Source organism: Thamnophis sirtalis, unplaced genomic scaffold, assembly GCF_051295495.1.
Source record: "Thamnophis sirtalis isolate CommonGarterSnake01/CBP01778 unplaced genomic scaffold, rThaSir2_p1.2 scaffold_13, whole genome shotgun sequence".
Taxonomy (NCBI): Eukaryota; Metazoa; Chordata; class Lepidosauria; order Squamata; family Natricidae; genus Thamnophis; species Thamnophis sirtalis.
Genome location: NW_028261393.1, coordinates 52399763 through 52412694, shown reverse-complemented (window position 1 = coordinate 52412694; position 12932 = coordinate 52399763). Strand labels below are relative to the sequence as shown.

At 43.9% G+C, this 12932-nt stretch overlaps 1 protein-coding gene across 1 annotated transcript in view; it reads right to left on the bottom strand.

The window, feature by feature from the left end:
* Positions 1-4670: 4670 nt before the first annotated feature.
* THOC2 (THO complex subunit 2) overlaps positions 4671-12932 on the bottom strand; it is a 59533-nt gene continuing 51271 nt past the window's right edge. Inside the window, 7 exon segments of the mRNA XM_087727632.1 lie at positions 4671-5679; positions 6386-6433; positions 6527-6603; positions 8036-8196; positions 8863-8932; positions 9647-9784; positions 12570-12605. Of these exon segments, the coding sequence (XP_087583758.1) occupies positions 6406-6433; positions 6527-6603; positions 8036-8196; positions 8863-8932; positions 9647-9784; positions 12570-12605 (510 nt within the window). The 3' untranslated portion in view covers positions 4671-5679; positions 6386-6405.

Below are 12932 nucleotides of genomic sequence, written 5' to 3'. Positions count from 1 at the left end.
TTCTTTGAAGATGTTTCTCTTCTCATCCAAGAAGCTTCTTCAGCTCTGACTGGTTGGTGGGGAAATGGAAGGATTGATACTCCTTGCAGACAGCTGGTCCTTTGCATTCCTTTGCAGGGTCCTTGAAGCCCTTGGAGGTTTATCTCTGTCCTCAGGGTCACCTGAGTGGTGCAAATGGTTCCTGTAGTATGCAATATTTTCCTCTGGAAATCCACTCCTACTCCCACACCATTCCAAGGGTGTCCATCCCAAATTGTATAGCTAAACATCCATAGAGATTCTCACTCATCCAGGTCATGGTTGTCCCAAAGGTGCTTTTTTCCAGGAGGCAACTGGACTTTCTTATATTTTCTTTTGAAGACGTTTCGCTTCGCACCCAAGAAGCTTCTTCAGCTCTGAAGGTCATTATGCAAAACGATCCTCTCTCCAAACTCTGTTAAGGGTCTCCCAACTTGGACATGTTAAAAGACTTGTGGATTTGCATCTGAGGCTTTTCTCGAGCCTCCGCAGGGCGAAAATGGCCTCTGGAGGACCTCCAGCAAACAGGCCTACCGGAAGTACTGGAAGTACGGAAACGGGTTCATTTCCAGACTAGGCCCATTTTTTCGCCCTCCCAAAGCTTCTGCACTGGCCCTGCACTTACCTGACATGATAAACAGGCCGCATGGGGATTCCTGGGAGGGGTAGGGCGCAGGCAGTGGTGGGTTTCAATTTTTTTTTAACCTACTCTGTGGGTGTGGCCTCCTTTGTGGGAGTGGCTTGCCAGCCATGTGACCTGGTGGGAGTGGCTTGCCATCCATGTGTTTTCTCTCTCTCTCTCTCTCTTTCCTTCCTTTTGTCTCTCTTTCCTTCCTTTTGTCTCTCTGTCCCTTTTTCCCTTTTTTCTTTCATCTCTCTCTCACACTTTTTCTCTTTTTTCTTTATTTATTTCTTCCTTTCTTTCTTTTTCTCTCTCTCTGTGTGAGTCTCTCTGTGTGTGTGTGTGTGTGTGTGTCAGTGGTGGGTTTCAAAAATTTCTGGAACCTCTTCTGTAGGTGTGGCCTGCTTTCCGGGTCCATTGGTGGAACCTCTTCTAACCGGTTCGGTAGATTTGATGAACCGGTTCTACCGAATAGGTGCGAACTGGTAGGAACCCACCTCTGGGCGCAGGGCACAGTGGGCAGGGCACAGCCAGTCCTTCCAACTATTGGTTCGGCGAACCAGTTTGCCCAAAACCGGTCCGAATCGGCTGAACCCCACCCCCTGATAACGTGACCCATCTTTCAGGCAATAGGGAGCAAAAAAATGCACTGGAAAACTTTCTTTTTCCTTATTGGGGTTGTTCACCATGCAGCGTGGAGAAGACTGCAGCGGACAGAAACAATGTTTATTTATTGAGGAAATGATTTTCAGTTGGTGGTCATTAGGCTCCTCTCCAGACTATAAAAAGACTAATTGTGCACACGCCCCTCTTTGCAGAAGTCATCACAGGATCGGATGTCGGAGAACATTGTATGAGCTTGGTAGGCTGGATTGCTGCCAAGCCTTATCTGTGTTTATTGCTGCCCAAGCTTGTCTGTGCCGGTTTGCTGCCAAGGACCTGTCTGTCTGTTAATTAAACGCCATAACTTATCTGTGGCTCAGAGTGTGCTTGGGCGTGGAACGAGAGGGATCAGAACAGTTACAGGTATCGGTTTACTTCACAAGATGATGGAAGTTGAAGGAACAGCATCCTAATCAAAGAACTTCACGGTTTTATTGGCTCCCGATCGCCTCTAAGCCTTTCTGGAACATTTGTTTTACAAAGCCGTTTCCTACCTTTTTTCCTTTGTATAATTTAGAGCAATGCTGACATGCAGTGGCCAGTTCAGTCTACCACTAAATATTGATTTTTCTTCCCTTGGTCTCTTTTTAGCAGTAGGAGCCTCAGAACGGTAATATCCGAATAACAAGAGTTGGAAGGGACCTTGGAGGTCTTCTAGTCCAACCCTCTGCTCAGGCAGGAAGCCCTATATTACCATTTCAGAAAATGGTTGTCTATCTCTTCTTAAAAACCTCCAGTGATGGAGAACATACACTGGCCATTCCACTGGCTAATTGTCCTCACGTTAGGAAGTTTTTCCTTAATTCCAAGTTGCTTCTCTCCTTGATTGGTTTCCTTCCATTGTTTCTTGCCTTGCCTTCTTCTGGTGCTTTGGATAAATAAGTTGATCCCCTTTTTTTTTGTCACAGTTCCCCCCCCCCAAAAAATACTGGATTACTACTATCATGACCCCAATAATCCTTTCCTCTAGACCAGAGGTGGGTTCCTACCAGTTCGCACCTATTCGGTAGAACCGGTTCGTCAAATCTACCGAACCGGGTAGAAGAGGTTCCACCAGTGGACCCGGAAAGCAGGCCACACCTACAGAAGAGGTTCCAAACTTTTTTGAAACCCACCACTGGTCCTTGGATATGATTGTTCTACACTATCATGCTCACATTTATAAAACTCAGTGCCTCTGTGAAAGGTAAGGATGACTACTGCGTTTGTGGTGCAATCAGAACATTGCGTGTGTTGAAGTTGCTTTAACGCAAACCAAAGATGCCTTTTAAAAAACAAGTTTACATCCTATTCTTATGCCTGCCAGTGCTGTGTGTCAGGTAATTTAAGGTGGTTCTGACAAGTGTCGTCGGCATCTTCACATCCAGTCACATGGGCGGCAAGCCACTCCCATCCGGTCACGTGGGCGGCAAGCCACTCCCACAAAGGAGGCCACACCCACAGAGTAGGTTCAAACAATTTTTGAAACCCACCACTGCTCTTGACTAACGAAACCCAATTCTTGCAACTGTTCTTTGCATGTTTTTGCGTACCTCTGCTTTGTGTTTGATTTTTTTAAAATTCTTTTTCTGGAAGTACAAGCATTCGTGACGACTGTAATAAATAAACAGATTAGGTAGATAGATTTCCTCCCTCCCTTCCCCGGGACTACATCTACCATCATTTTGGGGCCATTTTTTGGCAAGAATGTTTGAGAATCAAAGCCCCATCTTTCAAACTTTAAATCCATTCTCTCCTTGTTTTTAAACGCCTCCTTTTATCAAGGCATCAAACGTTTAGGGTTATGCTTTTAATCTCCTGGAAAAACTTTTAAAGCGAGGACGGGCTGTAGCTAAACTCGATAAACCAATTGTACAATTTTTAAGAGTCCTTATTCAAGGACACTCATTATCCCTCGCTTTAAACAAAAACAAAAAACCTCCTGTAAATGAAGTTAAACGTTGAACTTACCATGTAAACTTTTCTCAGCAGGGCAAATCGTTACAAAATTGATTTCAAAGCCTCAATGGCCTTTTAAGCGATTAAAAAAAAAATCATTCGGACAAACAATGAAGGCTGAATTGTTATCTTCACTTTAGGAAAAGAAAGCCTGCCAATTCATTGTAAAATCAATGTTTTCCTTCCTGAATTGCTGACGGCCGAAATAGTGGAAGAGACGGTGAGATTTTCCAGCCTTCATTCTATCCATTTAAAACAAAAAACTTAAAAAGAAAAATACACCCACATTCTCTTACCCTTTGTATAAAAATAGGTAGCTGTAAAAAAAAAAAAAGCTTATTTTTGCAAAATCTTTCGTTCTTTGAGAACGAAAGATAATTACTTCAATCGTCCAGATTGCTACAAAGCCTTCCGCAGCAAGTTGGTTATATTGACAGGTTACGTATTCAATATTTTTTTTAAAATTGTTGACGCTCTTTTATTACAAGGTACTGAAATCAGATATTTCCTTCTGGTTACTATTTCAATGCTTTTTTTTTTTTTTTAAAATGAAAAGCCAAAATGGATTTTTTTTCCCCCAAAGAGGAGGAAAAAAAAAAAATTGGGTAAATTAGGTCTCTGCTTTTGATAAAGTTTATAGGTAGAGCTCAGGAATTATACAATTTCAGTTCATTTTTTCGATCCGCCAATGTATTTGTTATTAGGGACATCGTTCTAAAAGTCTTTTCAGACATTGCAAAAAAAAAAAAAGAAAGAAAAAAAGAAAAGAAAATATTGGGGAAAACGACGAGGCCAGGAAATGCAACCATCACCTTTGGGACGCTTGCAACAACCTGCAAAATTTACTATAGCCTTTATTGTCATTGTACATCACGCAGAGGTGGGTTCCTACCAGTTCGCTAGAACCGGTTCGTCAAATCTACCGAACCGGTTAGAAGAGGTTCCATCATTGGACCCGGAAAGCAGGTCACACCTACAGAAGAGGTTCCAAATTTTTTTGAAACCCACCACTGACACAAACACACACACACAGACTCACACAGAGAAAGAAATAAAAAAAGAAAAAAGAAAGAAAAAGTGAGAGAGAGATGAAAGAAAAAAAGGAAAAAGGGACAGAGACAAAAGGAAGGAAAGAGAGAGTGTGAGAGAGAGAGAGAAAGAGAACACATGGCTGGCAAGCCACACCCACCAGGTCACATGTTCAGCAAGCCACTCCCACAAAGGAGGCCACACCCACAGAGTAGGTTCGAAAATCTTTTTTGAAACCCACCACTGACATCACGTATACAAGAAACTGGTTAATTTTAAATTTTTAAAAAGTTTTTTTTTTTTTAAAAAAAAGACAAAGACAAAAGTCGAAATACAGCCCCGCCTGGATTTCATCCAGCCCGCGAAAATCCCAGAAATAAAAGCAACACACACAAGGATGTACGACCCATTGAGAAAAACTATTTTTTTTTATTTAGAAAAAAGATTACACTGGTAGAATTTCAGATAAAAAAATTGTTTTGTTGGTTTGTGTGTTTTTTTTTAAAAAGGTCACTGTGAAACTTTTTTTTTTATTATTATTATTATTATTTTTTGGGGGTGGACTAAAAGTCCCACCGGTATAAAGTTCCTGTAGCTGTTAATATTGAAACCTAATTGGTCTGAATTTTATGTTCGGAAGAAAGCAGCTCCCCAATTTATTTTAAAAACATTATGACAAACGTTAAGGAGCATCGTACGGAAGAACAGAACATGGGGCTATCCTGTTGTCTCCTTTCTTCTTTCTCTCTCTCTCTTTTTAAACAAGCTCCCTGTGGTGCACATAATATACAAATATTTTCCTTAGCATTGCTTGGAAACAGTGCCCCATTCCCCCCCCGCCCCCACAGTTGTAGTTATCAATATTAAAAACAATAAATAAAAACTGGATTTTTTTTCTCTTTAAACGAGGTAAAAAAAAAATCCAAACGTTCAATAACGGTTTTATTTGTTGTTGGGGTTATTATTATTATTTTTTTTCGTTTTCCAAACACCTAAAATAACGCATTTCCAATCGAAAATAAAAAAAATTAATAAAATGTCTAAACGCAGGAAGCATTTTGGATAACCTAAAATAAAGAACTCTGTACATGTGGGGGGGGGAAAAAAATCCAAACCCCCTCATTTGCAACGATGGCAACTGTTGGCAGCACATTGTGCTAAAAAATATGGAACAGGTAAACACTTCCAGCCAGTACTGAAAATAAATGTTTTTAAGAAACTTAAGCGACGAGTTTAAAATTACAGTAATGTACAACTCAACCATCAACATCTTCAGCAACGGGAGAGAAAGTAAAGCAGAGAGGTGAATAATTTAAGGAGATGGAGACAGGTCCACTTCATTGAGAATCTTCTGTGCAATCAAAATTCATGTCTGGTCACAGCTCACCATCTTCTTCTCCGAACCTCACCTAAAAGAGAGAGAGAGAGAGAAGTGCAATTACTATGTTTTAAGAAAGAAGAAGAAGCTGAAATAATTTTAAGTAACTAAAATGGTCCACCACTGATTGTTCAGATTTAGGCTTCCTTAACAAGCGTGAAGCAGAGTCTAGATCCCGACGAAACCTCTTTTATTTACACAACTGTGAATTCCTTTCATTCACAGTCAGCAAGGCTTGGCAAACAGTCTTTCAGAGGAATATTTATCCACACGAACCTTATCTCGCTTGGAGAGCTGCCAAATAACTTGTTTCCTAACACAGGGCAAGGCAAAACTTGGCACAGAATCTCTTATAGTCACAAACAGAACTTTCCACTCTTGAAAGGACTGAAGGAACAAATTGTTCCCTGCAAAAGCCCCCTCCCCATTCGCTCCTCTTTTGTTTCCTATGGGAGGGGCCAATCACCTCCAAGCTGTGGCTTTATTCCCAAGTCAACCTTGCTTTCTTAGTTGCTCTTGTCTTCTGGCAGCTCTGCGCATGCGCACACTGGGAACAGGCTCCAGCTGTTACTCTGCCTCACCGCTGTCTAGCTCCCTCTCTGCCTCTCTACCCATTCGTCTCACCTAACTTACACAGAACCGCCAATTATTTTCAAAGCCATTCTCAACAGGAATGAGGTGCAACTACCTGCTTTCATTTCCAATGGGAAGTCCAAAAAAAAAAAAATTATGCTCACCTTGGTCAGAACGGTGCTCATTATCTGTGCTTGTCTGAAGATTTATGGGTGGATCTAATGTTAAGGGAATCTTTTTTTTAAAAGAGAAATGCTTAGAAAACCATTTCAACCAATTCGAATAACAGCACAGCAAAAGGATATTGTTTCTTCTCCTCTTTGTTCCCAGTACTATCCCGTTTTTCTTTCTTCTCTGGTTTTTCTTTATCGTGCCTGGACTCCTAGACAAAAAGGAGATAAAATGAGGAGTGGAGGAGAAATTAAATGTGACTTAAACACATCATATTTTAGCAAGTTTTACATGAATCGGGGAAAACTCTTGAGGGTTTTTTTGGTGGGGGAATAAACTAGTGAATTTGTTTTTCCGAAACACACTACATTTTTTGCATTCCTCTTCATTTATTCGATAGTCCCAAATCTATTAAGAGTATTCTGGTTCAGGGGTCACCAACCTTCCGGACCTCAGGGACCACTAAATTCATAATTTTAAATCCTGCGGACAACTAATATGGTCTGCCTAATGAGCGGCTGGGTGGATGTGACTAGGTGGTCATGTGATAGGGCGGGTGTGCGCCTTGCCAGCCTCTACTTGCCCCTCCCCTCCCAGCCACTTCTTGCCTGCCCGCCTAGGCTCCTTAGGGCCCCGACAGGAAGCAGTTGTTGGAGCTAAGCAGCCACCGGGAGAAAGAGTCGGCAAAACAGTTCCGTTCAAATTGGATTTGACTGAGAAGGAGGCTCAGCAGAAGCATCGCACTGAGGATTACGAGCATAGGCTTTCCAAGCAGAGGGAAGACCTGCGGGAGTTCAAGGCCAGGTACCGATGCCTAGAAGCTCAGTGGACTGAGATGGTCAGCCAGTTCCAGGCCATGATGCAGTCCCAGTGGAACGAGGCCCTCCGGCCCTTCGCCACCAGCAACGCTTCCCTCCAGCCTTCACCCAAAGCCCCACACCAGGAAGCTGAAGCAGACCGCAAGTCAGAATTTCTGCCCCCCTCTGACCCACACAAAAAGGCACCAAATGGGGAGACTCTGCAGCAACACAAGCATTCACGGCACATATTTATCCCAGGGGTCGTAGTTTGAGGATCCCTGATTTAGTGCAATATAAAAAAATGCAAATAATTTTTCTGCGGACCACCCGAAGCTTCTCGCGGACCACCAGTTGGTGACCGCTGTTCTGGTTAACCAAATCTGGTCCAGAAGAGAAAAATAAGCTTTAGAAGGTACCGAAAGTCCAATATTCCGTTACCCGACAATTGTGCGATAGACACATGCGCGCCGACAAAATAGCGCCGATTAAAACGCAACGTCAAAATCGCGCCGACAAAATCGCGATGACAAGAACAATAAAATCGAAATTTTTTTAGGGTTAGAACGTAAGTATACACGTCCCATTATGTCAAAGGCCCAGCACTCTCACTGGGCAGTCTATAGTTTGTTGATGACGCGATTTTGTCGTTGCGCATTTGTCGTCGCGATTTTGTCGAAAATCAATTCGCGATTTTGACGGCGCTCATTTGCCCATCGCGGTTTTGTTGGCGCGCTTGTCTATCACGCATTTGTCGGTGAACCCAATATTCAACCTAATCAAGTGAAAAGGAGATATCTGGTTACCGTCAACCAGAAAAAAAATAAAAAATAAAAACTGCTTTACCTTTTTGCTGCCAGAAGAGCTTTTCTCCATCTTTTCAACTTTGATGGAATCACCTTTCTCCTTGCTTGAAGATTTTGATTTGTTCTTCTCCTTCTCCTTCTCATTGGAACGAGGGGGAGAGTCGGAAGGACTTTCACTCTTGCTGTGTTTAGAAGAACCAGCTGGACAGAAGAAACAAATGCGCTCAATAAGATACCCATTGTTCTGACCCGGGATTCTTTAGAAAGCAAGAGCAAAGTCTTGGTCCAGACAAAAACCTATTTTATTTACATGACTGTGAATTCCTTTCATTCACAGGCAGCCATGCTGAGCAAGCAGTCTTTCCGAGGAATATTTATCCACACGAACCTTATCTCGCTTGGAGAGCCGCCAAATAACTCGTTTCCCAACACAGGGCAAGGCAAAACTTGGCACAGGTTCTCTTAAAATCACAAACAGAACTTTCCAGACCAATGAACAAATTGTTTCCTGTAAACGCCCACTCCCCTTTCATTCTTCTTCTTCTTTTCCTATGGGAGGGGCCAATCACCTCGAAGGTGTGACTTTTATTCCTAAGTCGATCCTGCTTTCTTAGTTGTTCTTGTCTTCTGGCAGCTCTGAGCATGGGAACAGGCTCCAGCTGTTCCTCTGCCTCGCTGCTGTCTAGCTCCCTCTGCCTCCGACGCAGAGCCCTCGTCTGAACTCTCCTCAGCCCCCAGGACTGTTCCGCCCCAACCTCCTCACTGTCTGACTCTGCTGCCAGCTCCGCAGGCCACCGGCGGATCACAACACCCATGGAGCCAACAAGGCATGATCAAGGGGAGAAGAAGAAGCAGGAGTAGACGTACTTGTTCCGTTTTCCTCTTTCCGACGCTTGGTTGAATCTTGGGGAACTTCGCGGTCATTGTTCGAGTGATCCTAGATGGGTATATCATCAAGACAAAGGGTTGTTTTTTTTAAGAAACACCAGTTTGTAAATATTAGGTTTAAAATGATCTGAGCTGTTGTAAGCTGTGGCTTTCTTCCTCCTTGGTTCTTTTTAATGATAAGCTTCTATAGACCAGGGGTGTCAAACTCAAGGCCCGCAGGCCAGATCCGGCCCACTGGGTGCTTAGATCTGGCCCGTGGGGCCACCCCAGAAACAGTAAAGAACCGGCCCCACGGTACTTCTGCCAGTGAAATCAGAGTTCCATTTTTGCTGGCAGAGGGCTCCAAAAGGATATCACAGCTGAAAAGGGTGTCTGGGAGCAGGAGGGGGAACACCTGTGTCCCTCCACAGCTCTATTTTTGTTGGCAGAGGGGTCCAGGCCATCACGGCTGAAAGCAGGGTCTGAGGCGAGATGCGTGCAGCCCCCCACAAGCTCCGTTTTAGCTGGCAGAGGGCTGCAGGAGGTTGTTGCAACCCCCAGCCCTGCCCAGGCCACCACAGGTGCCACTGACACAAATGACGTCAAGCTGGCCACGCCCCCGAGGTCAAACACAACCATTTGATGCGGTCCTCAAAGAAACCGAGTTTGACACGCCTGTCCTACGACAGTTCCAACAAAGATTTTTTAAATTTTTTTTTAAAAAGACTGGAGAGGACAGGTTAACTTAAGCATTCAGTGTCACGAGTATGCAGAAATCACCAACCCTTTTTCGGTCTTTCCTTTCCTTTTCATCTTTCTTTTCTCTTTCTCGGGATCTTTCCCTTGATTTGTCCAAATCTTTCTTGTCTACTTCTCTCTCCTTACTTTTGGACAATGCCGGAGCGGCGTGGTTAATGTAGTGCTGTTAAAGTCAAAGCAAGATCAAAAAATTACTACATCGCTTCCAGAGGCAATTCACTCCATCTTGCACCAAAATGCTGGCCTATTTCTCTCTCTCTCTCTCTCTCTCTTGGGTTGATTGTCTCATATCATGCTGGAAATATAGTGAAAAATTACAAAACGCAACCTAGAAATTCGTATTTTTTTTAACCGCGACAATAAAAATCCCCTCTCAAAAGAGCACTGAGATTGCTTTGAAGGCGCTTTAAATTTCCTAAGTCTGTAATAAGAGAAAAAAACCCGAGGATGAAAAGAGGAATTCAGTCATGTTCTAAATATTGAGCTGTGGGTTCTTTAAACAAGTAGCCACAGCAGCTCATTTGGGTCACAATCCTCTTCAGCTTTGTTTCTAGCCACATTGGTTCCCAGGGCAACTATTTTTTCCTTCTGGTTTGTTTTCGTGTAGAGTGGAAAAGCAACGGAACTTTAGACAGATCCATCACCAAACAATGCTTCCTAATGAAATCGCAAATCCTGCCTTTGCCCATAATTACGGAAACAGCTGCTGAGGTTGGAAGGAACGACGATTCCTTTCTCGGTCACAGAAGGTAGATTCCGAGAGGGCAAATTCTGGAAGGTCATACAACATCACATGCTAAGAAGCCACTGGGACTGGCTGGCTCATTGGAGCCCAGTTTTTTTGGCATTGCAGGAGACATCAGGGTTAGGAATGGAAACAGCTAAACTCTACATTCCCTCCCTTGTAGTATCTTAAACATGAAAAAATGGGTTCCATGCAGGGGTGAAATGCTCTGAAGTCTGCTACCGGTTCACATTGCACGCATGCGCACCGCAGGCACTGATCCGGTTCAACCAAATTGGTAGTAAAAAACGCTACCGGTTTGGGCGAACCGGTAGTTCCGCTGATCAGCTGTGCAACAATCAGCTATGCCCCGTGATTTCTAAATTGCTCACCACAGCTGATTGTTGGAACCAAACTGGTAGTAAAAAAAATTGCTATGGTTGAGGCAAAACGGTAGTTCCGATGATCAGCTGTGCAACAATCAGCTGTTCAGCGTGATTTCTAAATTGCTCACCACAGCTGATTGTTGGAACCAAACTGGTAGTAAAAAAATGCTACCGGTTCAGGCAAACCAGTAGTTCCAACGATCAGCTGTGTGACAATCAGCTGTGCAGCATTTCTAAATTGCTCGGCACAGCTGATTGTTGGAACCAAACCGGTAGTAAAAAAAAATGCTACCGGTTCAGACAAACTGGTAGTTCCAACAATCAGCTGTGTGACAATCAGCTGTGCGGCATGATTTCTAAATTGCTCGGCGCAGCTGATTGTTTGAACCAAACCGGTAGTAAAAAAAAATGCTACCGGTTCAGGCAAACCGGTAGTTCCGGTGATCAGCTGTGCAACAATCAGCTGTGTCCCGTGATTTCTAAATCGCTCAGCACAGCTGATTGTTGCACAGCTGATTGTTACACAGCTGATTGTCAGAACTACCTGTTCGCCCGAACCGGTAGCACTTTTTTTTTTTACTACTGATTCAGGCAAACCAGTAGCATTTCACCCCTGGTCACGTCACGCTGCAGAAATTCAGATATATTGCCCTCTGGGATCAATGATGCTCCTGGGTCTTGCTGGCTGGAGAATTCTGGGAATTGAAGTCCACATATCTTAAAATGCCTATGGTTGAGCAACACTGCAGTGGACTGTGCCTTCTACTAGCTCACACCGTCTACCAGTGAGCTGCTGCCGCTAAGGAAAAGAGCCTGTTGTGGGTGGCAGATGTTCTCCTTGGGTATGTCTAGTCCAGAGAAAAGGAAGACTAGGGGGCGACATGATAGTTGTGTTCCAATATTTGAGAGGCTGCCACAAAGAAGAGGGCATCAACCTATTTTCTAAAGCACCTGAAGGCAGGACAAGCAGCGACGGATGGAAACTAATGGAAAAGCAACCTGGGATTAAAAAGAAACTTCCTAACAGTAAGAACAATCAACCAGTGGAACAGCTTGCCACCAGAAGTTGTGGGTGCTCCATCACTGGAGGCTTTTAAGAAGTGACTGGACAGCCACTTGTCTGGAATGGGATAGTGTCTCCTGCTTGAGCAGGAGGTTGGACTAGAGGACCAAAAGATGATCACGTGACAACATACACACATACCGGGACATTGCAACAAGCATAAATATGAGTTGTTTGTCCAGTGGATGAATTTTGATCGTGTCACTATGGAGATGCTCCAATGATTGTTAAGTGTGAAAAATAACAGAACAGACTTGGAAGGAACCTTGGAGGTCTTCTAATCCAACCCCCTGCCTAGGCAGGAAACCCTACGCCACTTCAGACAAGTGGTCATCCAACATCTTCTTAAAGACTTCCAGTGTTGGGGCATCCACAACTTCTGGAGGCAACTTCTGTTCCACTGATTAATTGTTCTCACTGTCGGGAAATTTCTCCTTAAGTTCTGGGATGCTTCCTTCCTTGGTAAGTTTCTAATTGTCATGTCACATTTTTCATTGCCGTTGTAGCTTCCAATGATCACTAAATAAGTTGTAGAAAGTCTTCACTGTAAAGAACTGCCAGGTCTCTGGAACAGACCGTTAAAAAACCGCCTGCAGGGCCGAAAGAACGCAACCGCTGCCTGCCGCAACCGGACGCCACTTACAACCTGGCCAAGCTGCGCTGCGCTCCTTCGCCAAAGCTTTGGTGGACCTCGCCATCACTGCAAAAGCAATGGTTAAAAACCGGAGGGCGCAGAGTTGAAAGGGAGGGGAGGGGGGGCCAGAAAGACTCAAACCTTAACTGCGGAATCCTTGAGTTCGCTGAGGTTGTCCTGTGGGAAATGAATGGAGACGACACGTAAGCTCAAAGGGTTCTCAGAAACCACGGGAGCCTGGGACAATCGAGGCAGAACCTCAAAACAACAAACAAAACAGGAAAAAGAAGAAGCAGCTCCTCCCCTCCGGGAATTAAAAAAACAGCATTAATACATTCTTAAGACAATTGTACGCACACGCCTAGGCTAATTACCCATCGATCAAATCAGCTCCCGAGCATTAGGTGCTCTTTTGTGTTTTTTTAATAAAATAAACGACATCCCCCGCTAACCTCAACTATCTCTTCTCTACCAAAACTGTCTTAAGTTCTAGCCCAATTGTCA